General features: G+C 36.8%; 1 protein-coding gene across 2 annotated transcripts in view; it reads right to left on the bottom strand.

Moving 5' to 3' along the window:
* TBCK (TBC1 domain containing kinase) overlaps window positions 1-20,706 on the bottom strand; it is a 99,818-nt gene that overhangs the window by 62,319 nt on the left and 16,793 nt on the right. For both annotated transcript variants that reach the window (XM_042468469.1, XM_042468470.1), the window contains exons 4-10: window positions 7,895-8,009; window positions 6,810-6,883; window positions 6,306-6,441; window positions 5,127-5,187; window positions 2,969-3,030; window positions 2,616-2,677; window positions 236-384 (exon numbers count right to left, since the gene is read on the bottom strand). In XM_042468469.1, the coding sequence (XP_042324403.1) occupies window positions 236-384; window positions 2,616-2,677; window positions 2,969-3,030; window positions 5,127-5,187; window positions 6,306-6,441; window positions 6,810-6,883; window positions 7,895-8,009 (659 nt within the window). The remainder of the gene's footprint in view (window positions 1-235; window positions 385-2,615; window positions 2,678-2,968; window positions 3,031-5,126; window positions 5,188-6,305; window positions 6,442-6,809; window positions 6,884-7,894; window positions 8,010-20,706) is intronic.

Here is a 20,706-nt window from a genome sequence, read left to right as displayed (position 1 = left end):
GTTTTATGGCCAAGCTGGGAATTGAACCCTGGTCTTCAGAGTTGTAATCCAATGCTCAAACCACTATACTACAGTGACTCTCAGAAATGAAGTTACTTCTCATTAATTTATAATTGTAATTTATAATTTTTTATTCTTTCATTATTAGGAAATTTTCCACAAGTGACTAGATAGTTGTACAAAAAGATTTCTAATACTGGTCTTTAGATATTAGCTTTTGTTGTCTCTTTTTTACCTTGGAACAGTTGATTAATATCTTCAGGAAGAGTTAAGTTAGCACATCTTAGAGTAGGCGAGAAAAGGGTGGTAGGTTTGTGAAAGGCTGGATACAAAGATGAGATTTCACTGAAAACCGAGTCACTCAGTAACCTGTCAGGTGTAGGCCTTGAATAACGAAAAAGAAGGAGGCAGGAAAAATATCAGATCTCTTTTGAAAATGAACTCCTTAAAAATGTACATGAAAATCCAAATACAAAAACTGAGTAAGTGAAGTACTTTCTACACAGTGTATCTTCTATTAGAAAGCAATATTACTAATTTAGAGCTTGGGAAGCATAGGCTTTATGGGCTAAATCCAATTGTTAGTCCCAGCCTGAGCAAATCTATTTAATCAATAGGATTTATTGAAATATTTGCTTACCTTTCAGTTACTTTATGTGAGACCAGCTAATGGATTCAGGCCAGAGATTACAATTCACAGAATCCTCCAGCCAGCTTGCTAAGTGTCCATGACAAGTTGTTTAAAAATGTAACGTTTCCAGTTTCTGGATTGAATCCTGTCTTTGCTTCCTTACCATTCATCTTCACAACACAATTGCTTCTGTCACTGATAGTCCATACTGGCCATCATGTTTCTTGGGGACACACACACACACACACACACACACACACACACGGAGGTATGCTATCTATCTATCTATCTATCTATCTATCTATCTATCTATCTATCTATCTATGGGCTTCATATCCCACTTTTCTCCCAAATGGGATTCAAGGCAGCTATTAGGATGGAATCCATGTCTGGCTATAGCTCCTAGTTGACCATATACTTGGTGGCAAACCTGGATTTTCCTTTGTGTAATGTGCAAACTGGCCAGGGAGAAGCCAAATTTAGTTGGGGTAGATGTGGCTATACAGCAGGATGCTCAGATCACATACTCTCTTCTCTGGTTCTCAGGCTGAGGAATCTAAGGGCAAGAGCATCCGCTTCAAAATTCTGTATTTCTGTTTATTCTTGGTATCCTAATGCTCTACTGCATGGGAACAGCTGCTATAGACTTTATTGTTCAAAGCAGAACTTGTAAAACTGTTCTGGATTGAACTGTAGCTCCCATGTACTCTTAAAAGGAGTGCTTGAAAATGCAATAAAAATAGTTCTGGGAAAAGTGTTTTCCCCTTGTTTAGTACAGAGCTTGGAAAACTTAAATTTCAATCAGACATGTATTTCCACATTTAATGGACTTGGTGTTTATTATTATTATTTGAGCTACATGTTCTGAGCAACTGTTATTGATGCTTAATATATCACCCAGGTGGCTCCATAGCTCTTGCGTTTTGGCTGTAAAATCTCAAGGCCTGGGATGCTCTTGACCTGTTAACACTACGGTCCAGATGTTGTTAGACTTCATCTTCTACCAGCTCTTATCATTGACAACACTGGCCAGGACCGATGCGAGTTGTAATCTAGCTACATCTGGAGGGCCACACTTTTCTTGTCCTTTGGCTGTCTGTTAGATGTGGCTGTTAATATAAGCACAAAAAAAAATCCACACATCTGTATTTGTACAGATTTTGAGTGGAGTCCTATTTGGGCTGGATTCTATTCAGAAACTGGCATAACAGTTTGTTATGCTAGTGGTTATACTTTATGATGCTATGCAGTGAGGGGGTGGTAGAGATGGAAGAAGACTGGTGGTTCCATGTTGCATATTTTTCAAATGCCTGGCTCTTAGGGATCCATGGACCTGAACAAGTACCGGACTGGAGGTTTGGACACTTGGCTGTGCCAGCCAATAGGCAATTTGTCCAAGTCAGCCGTCTATACTGCCTGGGCTCTATGAACCCTCAGAATCAAGGCATTTCAGGAACAGGTTGCAACATCCTTTTCCCATTACCACCACACATATTTGCCTCTTGCTGTTTTTGTCTTTGCACTTTCTTGCTCCATTTTGCATAACTATGCTGGCACAGGATTCCAACCACTCTCAGTAGCTGTTGTTATTACTGTTGTTGTTGTTTATTTATATAGCACCATAAATTTGCATGGTACTTTACAGGCATCATCAAAACAGCATGTAACCTGCCAATGGTGTACAATCTAAAAGTCATAAAATATAAACTACACAAAATTAAGCAAGTTATTCAGTTAAAAGACAAACTGTAAAAATAACTAATACATATAATAAAATATAAATTAGGATATAATTAGTATAGAAAATATAAAATAGGATATAAACTATGCTATAAGAGATCAAATCAATTGGTCATATATAGCCATCATTTTTATAAGTAAGTACGGGAAACTGTGGTAGCAGGATAGATTTATTTCTCTTACTTTGAAGATAGTTCATATAATTGTATAATAATTGTTTAATGTATTTTCAGTATGTACTCACCTCTTGGAAGGCTGGAACGTGAGACATTTCCTCAGTAGAATTAAAATATTTTCGGGAACCTCCTAGTAGAAAAGTGAATACCATTATCAAAATCTGCATACTGTATGGGATGGAATATGTCCAGCTAATGAAGACTTTAATTCACAATGAAAGAGAACAATGTTCCTTTTTTGAATTCTAAGAACATGGATTTAAATCACATTACAAAATCTACACCTTCTGTGTTGGATAATATTTGAAACATGCAGCAAAAGATTTCTACCACGTGCAAATTCTAAGAGATTAAGATGAATTTCCACATAGAAATTTAATTTATAAAGTCACATTAACTTTTAGAATGCAGGTGTTCAAACCTTAATAATGTCCAGACATCCATGTTCCTCAGCTAGTACTGTTAAGATATCATCTACACATCCTGAAAATGAAAGAGAACAAATTGTATCAAATATTCAGGGCTGGCCTATGACCTAAAATGAAGGACATATTGGTTTTCCTACCCTGTTTTAATAGACTTTACTTTATGTGCCCTGGTAGGCAGAAAAATAAAAGTAATAATTCATAACAAATCGATAGATACTCCATGCACAGCAATCAATTGAATGATAGCTAAATCCTATCTTACCTCTCCATCACCTTATCTTAACCTTCCATCACCTTATTATTTATTTAAATTATATCCTGCCTTTCTCCAAACAAGGAACCCATAGCCACTCATGTCATTTAAAAACAATATGCAATAAAAAGTTTTGAAAATTAAAAGGATTTTTAAAAAAAAGTAAACTAAAACATAGTAATTCACACATTAAAACAGAGTATAAGATAATAAAACCCGATCACAATGCTCAGATCTGAATCCACTTAATGACTGAAGAGCTGGGGGGGGGGGGAGATCAGGGAGGACATGCTGCATAGCTTGCAAAGTTATATCCTGGAGAAGATGAGAAAAGTCAAGGGCAGCAGCTACCCAGTATCTCCTATCTGAAGTGTTTGCTTTACTATATATATGTAATAATTGAGGACCTGCTCACAGACATGTATGGAAACAGAGAACATGTGAGGTTGTCCAAGATGAGACAAAGCTATTGGTTACAAATAGCACTTGTGGGTGATTAATGGATGCAGTACATGTTTTACAGCAGAGAAAAGCATACACACATACTCTTGGCTGATGGAAGTTGGACTTCCTCTCAGCTGGTGGTACTGGGTTCCCAAGATGCACCAGGAAGATGACCCGGAAAGCTCCTTTATGCTTCCCTTCACTCTTGGATAAAAAACCAAGGAGAGGTTTCAAGCAGTGGCTTCATATAGTGAAAATTTAAACAAAATTTCTACTGCATAAGAGCCCGCTACCTTGAAGGAAAATCCTAACATGGTTTTGCATGTGCTAATACAAAAAATGTTTTAATCTCTACTCTTTGTATATCCTGATGCTAGGAAAATTCTTCCAAAAGAACAAGCTGACACAGTGAAGATTACATAGCATATTTTGTTCTCTATGACATTGAAAGACTGGGGATTGGGTTATGTAACAAAGACAGGAGAAGAGTTGTTTACCTTACTGGAGGCTGTAAATGACCTACTGATGCCTAGAAGTTGTGACTTCTATAGAATTTGTCAGCTTCATGGAACTTTTGCAGTGCATGTGCTTTGTAGTAGTGACTTGGCAACCCTGGCAAACTATATGAGAATGTAAGGGCTTGTGGCCCAGGGCTCCTATTCTTTTCATATACTGGTCTATCATGGTTGAGGACAGATATGTATTTTTCCCCTCTATATCAAGTTGGACCCTTGATTCACCAGCATGACCTGCTAATATTTCCTGGTGTGGCTAGGAGGAGCAATTCTATTTCTAATGCACAAAAGCAAGCTACTCCTTTCCTGTCTAGAATTTCTTGAGGACAAGAAACCTAATTAAGTCTGGCAAAATTGTTTGTCATGACTCTCACAGTTCAGTGATGACCCCATGTTATTCTGAACTGGAATACTGGTGATCCCATGTTCTTTTCTCTTGGAATGCCAAGCTAGGGTGAATAATGAGACCTAGTTATAGTGTTTTGCATTAAGTATAAAGTAATCCTTTCCATGCTTGCTGATAGTTGTGCAATAGTGTTTTGTGCACTATACAAGTGAAGTGTTCATGATAAGTTTCCTTGATAACAGGGATAACACTAAGTACAGCCTAATGGTAGGATCAGCCCACAGACTTAGCAGCACAGAAGCAACTATAACTTCTGTAATGTTTGCAAGTGACATATCACATTACAGATATAACTGAAAATAAACAACTAAAATAAGCAGCAAGTCCCCCCTCCCCCCCAGCTTTTCACCCATTTAAATCTTTAGGATTTGCATTTAACAGTTCTACTAACCATATCCATCTGCTGGTCATGGGCAGTGTTGTTCTAATACATGTTTAATTTTTCATCTTTCATACATTCTGAAAACAATGCATTTCCAAATCAATATTACAACTGTTGATTCATCTGGGATTTTATAGTTAACATTACTCACCAAGATTAAATATAAGTTTCAGTCTTTCAGCTACATCCAGAGTCTGGAACAGTTTTCTGCCCTGAAGGCAATAATAAGATAAGTGATTAATGAAGCATCATTATAAAATGCATAGCCACTGTAGGCTCTTAAATCTTCTGTTAACACAGACATCCATGATAATAAATGTTTTGTTTGGACAATCAGTTATACTGACTTAAATAACAGATGCATGCCCATTAGAAACTCTAACATCATTATGAATCAATTAACATTTGGCTGTACTAGTTGGACAATCTCTTTATTAAAGGGGTGAGCAACTGTGGTGGAGGCTAATTTTCACTCTTGTACTGGGCTAGTATGTTTTAAGGTTAAGCTGTCCCCTATGACTTTGTATGGGAGATCCCTCCCTTCCAAAATAAGTTTATTGGAGTGTCTCAGAACTTGAAGAGTACATCATTATTTGGGAGAACCAAAAATGCAAGTCAAAAGAGAAATTTACTAAATTACAGCCCAGTGTTGTTAATATATTAAAACAAATCTTTACCACATAGGTTTGCAATGTGTAGTGTACTATATAAGATAGAGACAGTGTACACCTCTGTATTTGAAAAACAAAATTTTGAGGCAATCATGTACAGATTGACTCTTCCTTATCTGAAATGTTTGGGACCAGAGTGTTTTGGATTTTGAATCGTTTTGGATTTTGGAATGGCTATATTTACACAATGTAGATTTACATCTCATCTACATATCTTGTAGATGAGACCCATGTCTAAATACAAAATTCTTTTATTTTTATGTACCATCAGAAAACAAATGTGTCACTATCTCAGCCATCTATGAAAAAAGTTTTAGGTTTGGAATATTTTAGATTTCCCAATAAGGGCGACTCAACCTGAAATACTACTTTATTTTCAGGTAAATTTATTTCTTTTTTCAACTGAACCCTTCTCTGATTTTCTCCACAACCCTCCATAATCACAGTTTGTGATTGTTTTTTGAACATTATAGTATTATAACTTTGTGGGCCTCTCCCCCATGTGCTGCTATAGTAAGATAAGCCCCTGCTTGGTATCTGGTGTCATATCGTGAAGACTGCTTGAGTGGAGTGAAAACACATTTACACAAAGATGTTTGGGTCAGAAGCGACTACATAAAATGACAGCCAAAATATACAAAGTCACATAAATTACATACCATGCAAAGCTCGAACAATATAACACCAAGGGACCACACATCAGATTTAGGCCCTGAAGGTTTTTCACTTTGCATATGTTCACTACATTTGATAATTCCCTGTGCAATTACTTCCGGTGCCAGGTATGATGGATATCTATAAAAACAGAATGATAATTAAAACACTGGCATATCTTAATCCTCAGATTAAGCATAATGAAAACTTGTCTCATTAAACAATGTATCTCTGAAGGATAATTAAAAAAACCTCTCTCTCTCTCTCTCTCTCTCTCTCTCTCTCTCTCCTTACACTCACACAAACATTTAAATATAATGTCACCTTGAAAAGATACACTGAATACATGGCTAGAAAAGCAAACAGGCAAATGGATTTTAATGAGTGAAGTTGAAATTTATGAAATAATGGGGGGAAACTCCATTTTAAATTTGTCAGTCTTTAGAAAACAGTTTCAAAAAGTGCAGACATGATGTGTAATATTTAGAATTTGACAATGTATAACTTACCCTATAGGAAAATCAACATCAGCACCATAAGCTGTCATGTGATAAAGACCAAATTTAGCCAATTTAATATGCCCCTGTTTAAAAAAGGCAGAACATACAATTAGTTTATAAACTAGACTTTTTAATTCCCCCAATTTTTTCTTTTCTTTTTTTGTTTTTGATTTGTTTTGTCTGTTTTTTGTATTCTTTCTTTCTTTACCTTTATAATTATTTTTGAAATAAAATACAAAAATACATAAAAATAATAAATGATAGCAGAATTAGTTTTGAAATGAAGTTGACACATTTTTAGTAACTCTGAGTAACAAGGACTAAAAAGGAAAAATTTTGATTAAGCATCATGTTCTTCAATTACTGTCACAATCTCAGTGAAACCATCCCCAGAGTCCTTGTTATTATGCTCTTTCTTTGTAAAATACATGAAAAGCCTGTACCATAATTTACTGTCTTTTTATGACCACAAATTAGTGGTTAAATGTTAACAATATTGAAAAAAAGAAGATGGGTTGAAGCTTGATTGTTTCAAACAAACAATTTTAACTACTTTTCATTCTTTATAATTGTATGTTTTGATATTGTTAATAGTTTAGCTCTATTTTATTGTTGTTTTTTGTATGCTTGTAAATACTGTACATTGTAGTCATAATTTGCAAGCCCCTTGAGTCCTCATCCTGGGGAAAAGGGAAGTATAAATAAATAGAACAACAACAATTAGTAGTCAAGGTTCAGAAGGGGCATTCAAATCTTACAAAAATGAAAACACACACACACAACAGCTGGACAACCACCAAATTATAGTATCCATAATGGGGAAGCCCAGAAGGCTTGATATGGACTCCATGAAGAGTAGAAACAGAAACAAGGCTTGAGGTACTCAGTCTTTGATGTATATAAATCTACACATTGGCAAATGTCAGTATGAGAATCCATCTTAATTTTTAGTTTCAGTAACTTTCCCAGAATCTGCCTGCAGTTTCAATTTCAATACCTTTTATTGCAAGTTACTGATTTATAAGAGATATTTCCCCCCCCCTCAAAATTATGTAGAAAAACAATGTAGACTGAAATAAATGGTGTAGTCTTACCTCTTGATCCATGAGGATGTTTCGAGGTGCAAGAGCTCGGTGGACTATTCCATGCTTGTTCATGTACTGCAAGCCCTGCAACACTTCGAAAGCAATGCATAACACCTTTAAAGAGCTGTAACAGAAGATTAAGAAAATATCGTAGGTTGGGTCTCTTAGAATGAAGTAGTATTTTCAACAGTTATTATCAAGAACTTGGGTAAAATCAGTTAAATTGTTAATTTGTTAAAGCACGCTAAACTACATAGATTTCCTGAATGGAGTCATTATTTTAGCTTATTAAAATTCATTGGAGTAGCATGGCTCTCTTTCTATCAGCTTCCACAAGGCAGGTGGACCGTAGAAGAAGCTCTGATACTAACCATGTATCTTTTCTACAGAGACAAAACTTCAAAAGTTTTTTGTCTGCTTATTACCACAATGCTGACTTAGGATAATATAGATACATATTTAACCAATGAAAGGTCTAATATTCTTCCCCTTTTCTAATCTCACAACAGCACATGAAACTAGACATGTTTTGCAAACATTCTAGCAAATGAAAATTCACATGCAGTGATATCCTTTTAGCATATATGATCTAGCATCTCCATCACAATCCAAATTAAGCACACCTGGAAACCCTCTACAGGTGCTATCACCATTAGGGATGAAAATGGAAACAATGAAGAATAGAATAATTGGTGATAGTCCCTGGATTTTGGAATTCCCTTGTACAAAAAGTCTGGTTTACCAATTTTATGTATTTCTTTTTAGATAGGCAGACCAATATACTGAGCTTGAGATTTTAAAATAAATGTGCAAGAAAGTGAAATGTTTGCTTCATTTGCACCTAATCAGCTGGTGCTTGGAACTATTTGCCTTTGCAGTCACTTACAGATCTATGCATTTTCTCCATACAGACTTTGCATTATACTCTCAAGAACAGATATCCAGAGAATATACATGTAAGAAATGGTATTTTACTTAGACACTAGAGGGCAACCTTTGTATAACTAATGGCAAAAAAGACAATGTACAAAACCAGAGTATTTTGAGGAATAAAACTTTTAAACAGCCAATTACATACACCCTACTGTTCAAAATTATAACTACTACATTAACTGCTCAAGTAAAATATGTAACAGATCTATTAAGTGAGGGTTTGTTTGTGATGCAGGCAATACAACTACAATTTCCCTCTAGGTTGCCAAACAAAGACTTTCATGGGCAGGTGAACCTACTTTATCCTAATGTTTTTGCAGGCTGCAGGATAGCACTCACTATTTTTAAACTGTTCTGTTCCATGCGCATACTGTACCAAAAGGAGAACTCTATCAGTAATTACTGGGAGGAAAATATGGGATGACATAAGCAGACAAGACGACTCTGAAGTTTCCTTTTTTAAAAATGTGTCTAGCTGTTTTGTTTTCACAAGATTCCAAAACATGAAACAACTCTAATTGGATACAGAGATTTCTGCAGAGTTTGTAAGCCTGAAAGTTATACAAACTTGTGTAATGAACTGCCTTATATACATCAATAGATACTTACTGGCTGAGAGCACTTAGCAAGTGTACTTTTTAATTATCCTGCTCAGAGTTCATTACTACATCCACTCTATACAACATTCATACATATTTTATGTATAAATGTCTGAAAGAAAAAGGTACCCCCACTCTGAAGAAAATACTATGGATTGTGATTGATAGGAAAAGTTAGCTGTATGTAGCCGCCACAGCCAGTATGGTGTAGTGGTTTCAGTGCTGGACAAGGATTTTAGAAAACCCGTGGAAGACCAGCTTAGCATGGAAATTCATTATATAAAAGAAAGTCATACTTTCTCAGTTTAATAAGAAGGCAACGGCAAGCCTTGTTTGACTAAATCTTGCCAAGCAATCCCTGTAACATTCTCACCATAGATCAGGGTTGCCTTGAAGACATATAACAGCAAAACAACAAAATTGCAGACAAACCAGGAATGAAGACACAAGAATTGTCAAGATTTCTCTCCAAAACTACATATTTTATTTTCAACTTTCTTAGGGGGAAACCTCAGCCATTTGGGGAAAAAACACTGAACTGTCTGATCAAAGACATTTTAAACTCTAAATAGCTAAACGAATCCACAATATTTCTGATCATTTCAAATTAATATTATAGCATAGTCCAAGTTTTCTTCAAAGAGGGGTGCATGCAAACACATCCCTATTAATATTGGCAAGAGCTAAGAACTAGGAATGGACTGAAACATAACAAGCTGCCTTGACCTACCTGTCCATCTAGCCCAGGAATGGTGTAACTTTGTAGGTCTGAGGGCTAGTCCCTGCCTAATCCCTGTTTAGGAGTAGAAGTGTTTTGGATTTAAAAACCCTTTGGAAAAAAATTTTAAAAAATCCCCCCCCCCCCCCAAAAAAAAAAAAAAGGAATGGAGTGAGCGGATGCAGAAGTGACACCAAGTGGTAAGACCCAAGGACCAGGACTCACGCTTCTTTAGACTGATCTGGAAGAACTGATAAAAAGCTTTACTTGGAAGGAACCTCAATTATGTTAACAGGATTTGCTTACAGGTAATTGGCATTATGGACAGCCTTAGCAGGCTTCCGTCTCCTTAGGATAAGTTTGGTATGAAACATTATTGTCTTATTGTTTGCCTCTTATATCAAATAGCCATTATTTCCTCCCAGTCCCTGGGTTATCTCATAAGGAATATATTTACATTTTCTTAATACAAGCAAACCAAACCGAGGGTGGGGGGAGATGTAGTGATACATGAACACAAAAGAAGTGGACGTCTATCTATTTAACATGCCTCGTGCTTATCCATAAGTTGTAAAAAAATTTTCCATCCAACACCAAGAAATATTAATGCAACTCTTTCAAATGAAAGAGGAGACCCTTCTAGTCCAGCAGGAGGCTGTAGACCACAAAATGGTGCTGGAGAATGGACAAATTGTTGGCCAGCTATGTGTTACACAGTTCACTCCTGACCTATGAGGTCGGACCCTGCGTAGTTCAGGTTTAAAGTTCCACTTGGATACACTTGGGTTTGGTCTCAGGTTAGACATAAAGCTGAAATCAGTGAGCAGAATCCAAAGAATATATTAACACACCAGGGAGAAATCTGTATTGGTCTCTGAAGCCATTTCTATAGCCAAACCAACAAGCAGTTTAAAAAGAGAAGAAAAAGTATATGCAGAGATCTGGCTGCTTGAGCATTTCTCTCACATGCACATAAAACACATACATACTGAACACTGGCCAGAGCTATTTTTTAATGCTCAGGCATACAAAAATAGACTGTTTTACATTTACTATATGCGAGTCTGCTCAGAAGAACCAATAAATTTGCTTCTACAGGTAGATTTTTTTTGACAATGCTTTTACCACTACGTAAACATATGGTATTGTTCTCTCTCTGCATTAAGGGTTACACTATTTCTATGGCCGACATTGTGATACTGTTCTAAATGCCATGATAGTCTCGCACCTCTACTATGCCACAGAAACAATCAGTTTGGTACTGGAGTGTTTTTTTTAATTTTGCATTTTACAAAATGTATTATTCCTATTTAAATTGTAGTAACTATATCTACATTTGCACATAGATCTGAATGTGCATATTACACTGAGATGTAAATATGGACCCTCTATTTCTCTATTTCCTCTTTTTTGAGCAATGCTTATTGTTGTTGTGTGCCTTTGTTTCTGACTTATGGTGACCCTAAGGCGACCCTATCATGGGGTTTTTTTTGGGACATTTCTTTGGGGGTGTGTGTGTGTGTGTGTTGCCATTGCCATCCTCTGAGACTGAGATAGTGTGACTTGTGCAAGGTTACACAATAGGCTTACATGGCCAAGCTAGAATTCAGACCCTGGTCTCCAGAGTCCTAGTCCAACTCTCAAATCATCGCACTGCACTGGTTCTTTAATGCTTAAATAACCACTCTATTTATTTCCCTTCACTGTGAGTTGCCATCTTTCTAAGACAGTTAACCCCTTTTCTTCTTTACTTCTTTTATTCAACACTGCTGCTCACTATGGTAATTTACATAGTTGAGTGATAAGCTGCAACTAGCGCAGGTCATCAGCACCCTAAGGTCAAGAAGCTGAGAGTGTCAGCCAGAAGCCTTGGAAAGAAACTAGAGTGGGAAATGCTGAAGAATAGCCAAAATACATTTCTATCTTTGAATGTAGCACGCAAAATGTGTTTCTGGCTTGCCCTTTCTATAGGAGGTGATGGCTGAGTGAAGACTGAGCGGCAGATGTCTTCAGCTTGCCCATAAACTAGGTCATTCTCTAAATACTCTAACACATAGCCTCCCACTGTTTCAGAGAGAGGCACATGTTGGCCAACAGAAATTCTCAGTATGCTTAATTCATAGGAAACTCCTTGCAAGATAACAATGACACACTCTTTGCTATTTAAACAGAATGGAAATGCTTTCATAGTTCTGCACTAAGGATTAAATGAGATTTGATGCTTAATAATTTTTTTGCATTTAATTTGCTTTGTATTTTGTAAAAATGAATCAGCACCAGTGGAAGGTTTCTTTTCAATGCAAACAGCATCTGAAAAGGGGACTACAGTTGGCCTTTCTTAAACATGGGTTTTTTATACACAGATTCAAGCATACACGGTTTGAAAATGTAAATTTCAAATATCAAACCTTGATTTTCCATTTTTATAAGGGACACCATTTTGCTCTGCCATTATATTTAATAGGACTTGAGCATACATGGATTTTGTTATACATGGGGATCTTGGAACCAAACCCCAGCGTATAACAAGGGTCGGTAGAAATGCATCTCAATATTTGCTTTGTTGAAAGCCAGTTTGGTGTAGTAGTTTTAGAGATGGACTACGACTCTGGAGACCGAGGATCAAATCCCCACTCAGCCATGAAAACTCAGCAAATCACACTCTCTCAGTCACAGAGGAAACAAAGACAAAACTCCTCTCAACAAATTTTGCAACAAAAACCATTTGCTCTTTGCTACTTTAAAATATGCATGTTAAATGTAGGTGTGTTGTCATTAACTGCAAACGGATTGAGGACATTTGGGAAAATATTGTTTGACAAAGGAGAAGCACTTATTTTCAACAACTTCTTAATCATAAAAAAAGAGAAAACATGTTAACTGGACAACTTTTTAATCATAAAATTGCTCATCTGCAATGAAAGAATAACCTCTAAAACTGACTGTAACCTTGATAGCATACTATTGCATGCTCTATAAGAATCATAAAATCATAGAATCATAGAATCGTAGAGTTGGAAGAGACCACAAGGACCATCCAGTCCAACCTCCTGCCATGCAGGAAATCTCAATCAAAGCTAGATGGCCATCTAGCCTCTGCTTAAAGACCTCCAAAGAAGGAGACTCCACTACACTCCGAGGGAATTTGCTCCACTGTCAAACAGCCCTTACTGTCAGGAAGTTCTTCCTAATGTTGAGGCGGAATCTCTTTTCTTGTAGCTTGCATCCATTGTTCCGGGTCCTAGTCTCTGGAGCTGCAGAAAACAAGCTTGTTCCTTCCTCAATATGACATCCCTTCAAATATCTAAACAGGGCTATAATAAACTTCTCTTCTCCAAGCTAAACATCCCCAGCTCCCTAAGTCGTTCCTCATAGGACATGGTTTCCAGATCCTTCAACATTTTAGTCGCCCTCCTTTGGACACGCTCCAGCTATGGATTGATACAAAATGATTTGAAAACAGCACAGTCACATGTCAACAGAAATGGTCTGTCTGACCCTAAGTAGCTTCAGATATTTAAAATAATTGACACTAATAATACAGTGCCTATTTCTATGAGATCCAAATCTGAAGGGTGACCATTGGTCTAGAAATTTTAGTAAAAAAAAAAAAACTGACCCCAAAAGCCTGGAATTACTTATCCATGGGTCAATGTAAGTACTGTACTTTAACTCCTATAAAATTCTACATTGTACAAACAGAACATTCTCTGTGCAAGAGGATAAATGGACACAGGCTAGACATTAGAAGTGGCAATACCCAAAAAACCAGCTGCAGAGCATTTCAACCTCTCTGGACATACAGTAAGGGATTTAAAGGTCACAGTCCTTGAGGAAGGAATTTCAAAAGAAGACTTGAAAGAGAAACAGCTGAACTTAATTATATTCACGAATTTCAATCCATTAGCAAAGGTATAAACAAAGACAATGGATTCTTGGTCTGCGATGAGTCTTTGCTACTGCGTATGTAACAAAAGGGATTTTCAGTTTTGTGAGATATTTAGACTTCTCTCGCAGAGACCTTTGGTGCCACAAAAAACTGCAAGTCCCAGGATTCCATAGGATACCAACCATAGACAGCTGGTATTTTTGGGTACAGCTTGCCAAAAAAGCCCCATATCTAGAACCCTAAGGAGATGCTGTCAAGTCTATGAAGACAATACTAGTTAATTCTTGCACACATGGAATAGTGCAAGAAGTAATTTGTCTTTGCCTCATCAAATCTTTGGATCTTGATCATAGTTTGCAAAAAAAAAGGAGGGGGGTAATATAATCTCCCCATTAAAATAACAGCAATATTTATCAGGAACTGTTATTTAAAAAAGAACAACACATACCTTTTCCAGGCAGGAGAAAGACCTTTGGAGAATACAAATTACTCTCTAGAGCCACTTTCAGATATTTAAAATATTTGGAAGTGAGTCTTTGGGTTTCCTTGTGCTTTTTCAGCTGCAATTATTTTAAAATAGCAAGCAATTCATATTATTAGCATCATTCTCTCGAAGTATTTTTTCCCCCATAAGAGTTCCTGACAGGAAATTACTAATTAATTTCATCATTATTTTGCTTTCCTTCAGAATATACATAATATTGCTTAGAGTGACCTTGTATACTATTTTCCAGCTTAAGGTTGCACAAATCATGAAATCTGTATTGGAGTGTCCTAAATGACCCACCACAGCTTCCTCCTTTATAGTGAGGCCAAAAGGAATATATTGATTTAATAAAATGCAAAGCCATGAAAAAATGAAAAAAGTGCTGACACAGCAGGCTGCCAGGATTAGTAGACTCTTGGTTTCAACACAATGCCATTTTAACAGATGAAAATAATTGAGTGGAAACTTATTAAAATATTCTCTTTCAAGTCTCTTCTGCCACACTTTAAAGCTAGTCAAATTCAATTTGTTTTTCAGAGCAAACTCAAAAGTAAACAGGAATTGCCAGCGTAGGATGTCAATGGGAAAAAAACCCCTGAGTTCAGAGATTTTCACTATGACCAGATTTAAGGTTTCAGCACCAATCCAACAGGCAAAGATAACCTCATACCTCTGTAACTGGACCTTCTGCTTCATCATAGAATCATAGAGTTGGAAGAAACCTCAAGGGCCATCAACTTCAACCCCTTGCTATGTCCCCTGCTATGGAGGAATACACAATCAAAGCATCCCCAACAGATGGCCATCCAGCCTCTGTTTAATGACCTCCAAAGAAGGAGACTCCACCACTCTCTGAAGGAGTGTGTTCCACTATTGAACAGCTCTTGCTGTTAGGAAATCCTTCCTAATGTTAAGGTGGAGTCTCTTTTCCTGTAGTTTGCCACCAATGTTCCATGTCCCAGTGAAGCAGCAAATGGGCTTGGTCCATCCTCAATATGACATCACTTCAGATATTTAAACAGGGCTATCATATCACCTCTTAACCTTCTCTTCTCCAGGCTAAAACATATCCAGCTCCCCAAGTCACTCCTCCTAGGGCATGGTTTTCAGACCTTCTGCCATTTTGGTTGCCCTTCTTTCGGCACACTCCTCTGGAGATCATGACATCCCTCTTCCCACTTTATTCTGATGGATTCTTGGTGATAATTCTTGCCTCTGCTTTTAAACTCATTTTATGCCATTTGAATTTAGGATTGATGTTTTAAACTTCCCTCCATTAGGCCCTACTCTACTGTCCCGTTGTAGGAGTGTAACCCTGGGCTCTTCAAACAGCCCAGCACAGAGCTTAGGCAGGTCCTACCAATACAGCAAAGCTGTAACAGAAGACTGTGGGATAAACTGTTCAAGGACCAGCCTAGTTAAGTAGAGCATGCCTTATCCAGAAGGGTTACAATGAATTGGCCACAACAATTAGGAATGTTATGCCCAAGATTGTAAGGGCAACCTGTTTATCCTGAGAGCGTGTGATGAGAACCTCTCCCTCCGTGGACCTATTCACAGCAAGGCTGAGAAAGACATTGAGACACCAAATTTGGTTTTAAACACCATGCATGTAACATTTATTGAATCACACAAGTAACACAAACATTGATTATCAAGAGCTCTTTCACTCACACATTCATACAATACTCACACACACTTTCCTTCCGCCGAACATTGATCAGTTGTTCTCGAAGGCTGGGGATGACACCGTTGCCGCGGATGATGCCAACAAAATGGAGATGAAAGTCCAGGGTCTTTATACTTTTTCTTCTCTCTGGCTCTTGGCTGCTGAAGTCTTGCAATATTGCAGCCCATTACTCAACTTCCTCTTTTGGGAGGACAGACAGGTTGTTCAGTCCGTGTTCAAAGCAATTCGTTCTGTTCAAAGCTCTCCATTGTCCTGTCAGTTCCTCATCATGGCGACTCAGGAGATAAGGTTCTTCCTGGTCATAGTTTGTCACACCTGGACGGCACCCCGCTTCAGCTTCCAAGTTTTCAGACTTTCCTCGCCTCGGTTGCCAAATACATTCGTCACATCAGTGCTTTGTGTGGAACCATCTTGTTTGGTCCTTTAGCTATGTTTAAAGCACAATTCCTTGGTTCTTCGGTTCTTCAGCTCTGGGTTTAAGTCAGAACTCACTCATTCGTCTTACAGGAATACAATCATGGGGTAGAATTCAGAGACACAGGCATATTAATCTTTAATATCAGTATGCAAAAGGATCTTGTGGCACTTTTGAGACTCTACCACAGCTATATCTCTGAATTCTACCCCCCTGGAAAGCAGTTCACCCGGATGGAGTGGAAATCCATTATCCTCTTCATGACACTTTTTCAGGTATAGAATTGCATCAGAGGAAGTAGACCAAGTTTATGAAAGTTTATGCTACAACTTCTTTTGCACCATTAGTCTCAAAGGTGCTACAAGATCCCTTTGCATAATGGTGCAAAATAGCTCCAATCTGGACTGGTAGTGGGACTAATCTGCACCAATGGAAATTGTGGGTCTTTGAAGTGATTTGTTTATATTTTAATATGGTTAATATGGATATATTAACACCTCTTTATGTCACTTTCAATATATTTTATAAATATGAAGAAAAGTAGAGTAAAGGTCACAGAGAGTTTCCTTTTAAAAATGTCAAGAGCAACAGGGCTTCTCCACTGAAAATTCTCCATTACCTTGCCTCTTTCACTTGGTTAAGCACTGGTGAAAAACTGCAGCTTGAAATAAATTTCAAGTATCAGTATATTCCAGAGCATTCTCAGCCTCAGTTTTAATTCATGCTGAAGCTCACAAGAAGGGCAGGAATTTGTTGAACTTGACAAGAAGGTCCCACAGATCACTCCCAGTCCCTAAGCACTAGTTAAGCCTTACATATTTGCACAAGCCTATTTCATATAAAGCCTTCCAAGATGCAGGAAAAACAATGCTAGAAATGAACACACATCAAGCTGAATTTTTTTGAAAGGTGACTCATTTATTTTTCAAATAAAAATAAAGAAACACAAACAAATATTTCAGATCCTGGTATATCTGCCCCTAAGAGACCATGTTCAGATATTAAAATAGCCTTGTTTTAGCTAAACATATTCAGGGGTAGCCATGTTGGCCATATAGCAAAGTACAATAACAGCCAAAATCCACAAAACAGTGATGCCTTTGGGCCAACCAAAATGAATAAAATATATGTCACCAGCATTCAAAGCTCTACTGGCTTCTTCATCAGGCCAAGGTATTAAAATAATACAGGGGAAAAATCTTGACAATGTTGCATTTTTTCAAGATGTTAGATATCCTTCCATATTCAGAACACCACCAACAACAACCTGACAAAATGCAGGCTTGTGACTGACATCATCATATCCACCACTACCACTCTCATATTATGTTTAACACCTTTGCCTGATAAAGAAGCCTGTGGAGCTTTGAATGCTTGCATAATATATTTTATGCATTTTAGTTGACCCCACAAGGGTATCACTGTTTTGTGGCTTTCGGATGTTATTGTACTTTGCTTTAGTTAAATTTTACATTTCCTCGAGGCCTAGCTGTTGAGATTCATACTCCATCTCTCAAGACTCCGACCACGTGGAAACATTTATTAGTACAATGATACCTTCTGCTTTAGTTTTAAGTTATTTTGCAATCCAGCTTCAGTTCCAACTTCATATTTACTAAATATTCAACTAATTAAGAAAAGCACTATTGGATACTACATAAACAAGACATGACTAATGGATTTTCTTGCATCATGACTTCACTACAATAAATTTTGTTTTGGAAATGAATTTCTGGAAAAGGATTAAAAAGAAAAACTCTGACATGATATGCCCAAATATATGTTTTGTCATACTTGGTTAGAAAAGCATTTTTAAAAATAGGTTTATTGTTCTCTTGTCACTCATGGAGGTAAGCTAGCATTTCCAATACTAATGAATTCAACACTGAGGTTCAGGCCTGGCTCTGACAAATGTTAACTAGAATCAGAATGAAATTTTTTTTTTAAAAAAAAATCAAATTTTTAGTTTTAAAAGACTGTGTGTTTGAGCCATAATGTACTTCCTTAAATTTATTTTTAATCTCTTCCACAGGAAAACCCCCTTTTCTGAGTGACACAATCATTTTTTCAAAATGGGTACAATTGAAATAACGCTTCATACATTTATTTTTAACGACACACATTTCTCCCTTCATGCATTTCACTTAAATCTGCAATACCCTTTTCATGGACTCAGTACTCAAATCCAGCCCTAGTCTATTCATACCATATATTGGCTTAACTGTATTTTGCTATAATTCTGCACTGGTTGTCAGATTAAGAGAAAGGTGGAATATAAATTAAATAACAAAAAAACAAATATTACATTCAGCCATTGAAAGCATGTCAAATGTTGTTTCTGAACTGCAGTTCTACAACTCAGGCTGGAAAACATGTGTTTGCCTTGTTCATCATTACTAATTAACACACACATGATTTCTCTCTCACACACACACAATCTCTATCTCCATGCAAATTACATGTTGTTTCTCACATAAAGATTGCCTCCCATTTGATTTTTAAAGTACAATGCAACTGTAATCATATATTTAGCGGAGGATGAATCCAGAGGGCAGATAATAGTTTAATAAGAGCAAATAAAACTTATTCACCCAAATCAGATCATGTTTTCGACCAAGCTAGTAAACAGCTGCAGACACAATCTGGTTCTGATCAAAGACTCTGTGTATAACATATTATACCCCTGTATCTCTCTGATGGTTCACTGGTAATTTTTCAAAACCATAACCTCTGAAACATGACAACTATATTTTATTGAAGACATATTATGGCCACTCTGCTCACAAATTCAGAACCATCCAGAATGCACAGTGTAGGTGCCAAAAGTCAGCTAAGCATTTATATCCTGAATTTGGTAGCCTTTTTAAATTAAAAGATAGTTTAAAAGTCTTGTTTAAAAAAAGCATTTTGAAGTATAGTATGGGAAAAGAACAATAAAATACGGCATTTATTACTTTTAAATGCTCTCAACTGTAACAGCTATACTGTATATGCTATCTGACACTTTTGTACCTCTAGATCAGTGGTTCCTAACCTTCTCTATGCCCCTCTATGCCACATCCCTAGAAAATATTTGATTAACGTTCATACCCCCTACCAGAGTAATAACAATTTTGAAGATGATGAAATCTAATTTCTAATTTTTGAACCAAATACTTAACCACATACAATACTGTGGGTTAACAAACTGAGCTTTAAAAAATAAGCTTTAAAAATGGAAATCTAAATTGAGCAGTAGGATTCCAATTCATTCAGAAAAATATGAGTGATGAGTTGGGAGTCGTCACTCAAGGACACAAGCCATTCTTTGTCCACCCCTGAAATTCCATCTCGCTTCCAAGGGGTTTGTGGGGCACCCAGGTTGGGAACCTCTGCTACACATAATGCTGAAGTCAAAAGACAGGTAATTTATTAAAGTTCAAAACACAGTGCAGAAATAATCCAATCTGAGAGACTGCTTTAACTGCCCTGGCTGATTCCTAAGAAATTCTGGGAACTGTAGTTTTATGAGACATTTCACTTTCTTGGTCAGAATGCTCTTGTACCACAATAAACTATGATTCCCAGGATTCCCTAGAGCCAAGGCAATTAAAGCCATCTCAAACTGGGTTATTTCTGCAGTGTGTTTTGGACCCAAGTTTCAAAAACAGTTAAAAGTCTAATCCTATACACACTTACTACAAAGTCAGTCCCACTGAACACAGTCAGACTTACTCCTAAACCTATATGAACAAGCTGCAAGAGCCCAGCTAGAGGCAAGCAAATAAATCAAACAATCCTTTATGAATTTTAAACACCATCTCTTCATTAGAGTGAAGAATCCAGTAGGCATATTTGCACACACTCGAACAGTTAATACTGATAGAAATTTGGGCTATACAAATAGATCACTTTTTCAGCAAAATTATAGGAGACAGGATTATACATCTTTCTATTCCTATGCAAAAGCAGTCACAAAATTCTTTTAATTAGACCACCTTATTACTTATTATCTATTAACATCAACCTTGTATCTCAAATCCAAAGGACAAATTCTATATTGACAAATATTTTCAAGCAAAAATATTTTGAAACATTTCTTACACCTAAA

The sequence above is a fragment of the Sceloporus undulatus genome, chromosome 5, assembly GCF_019175285.1.
Source record: "Sceloporus undulatus isolate JIND9_A2432 ecotype Alabama chromosome 5, SceUnd_v1.1, whole genome shotgun sequence".
Taxonomy (NCBI): domain Eukaryota; kingdom Metazoa; phylum Chordata; class Lepidosauria; order Squamata; family Phrynosomatidae; genus Sceloporus; species Sceloporus undulatus.
Note: the sequence above shows the minus strand (reverse complement) of the source record. Positions and strands in the feature narration are given on the sequence as shown.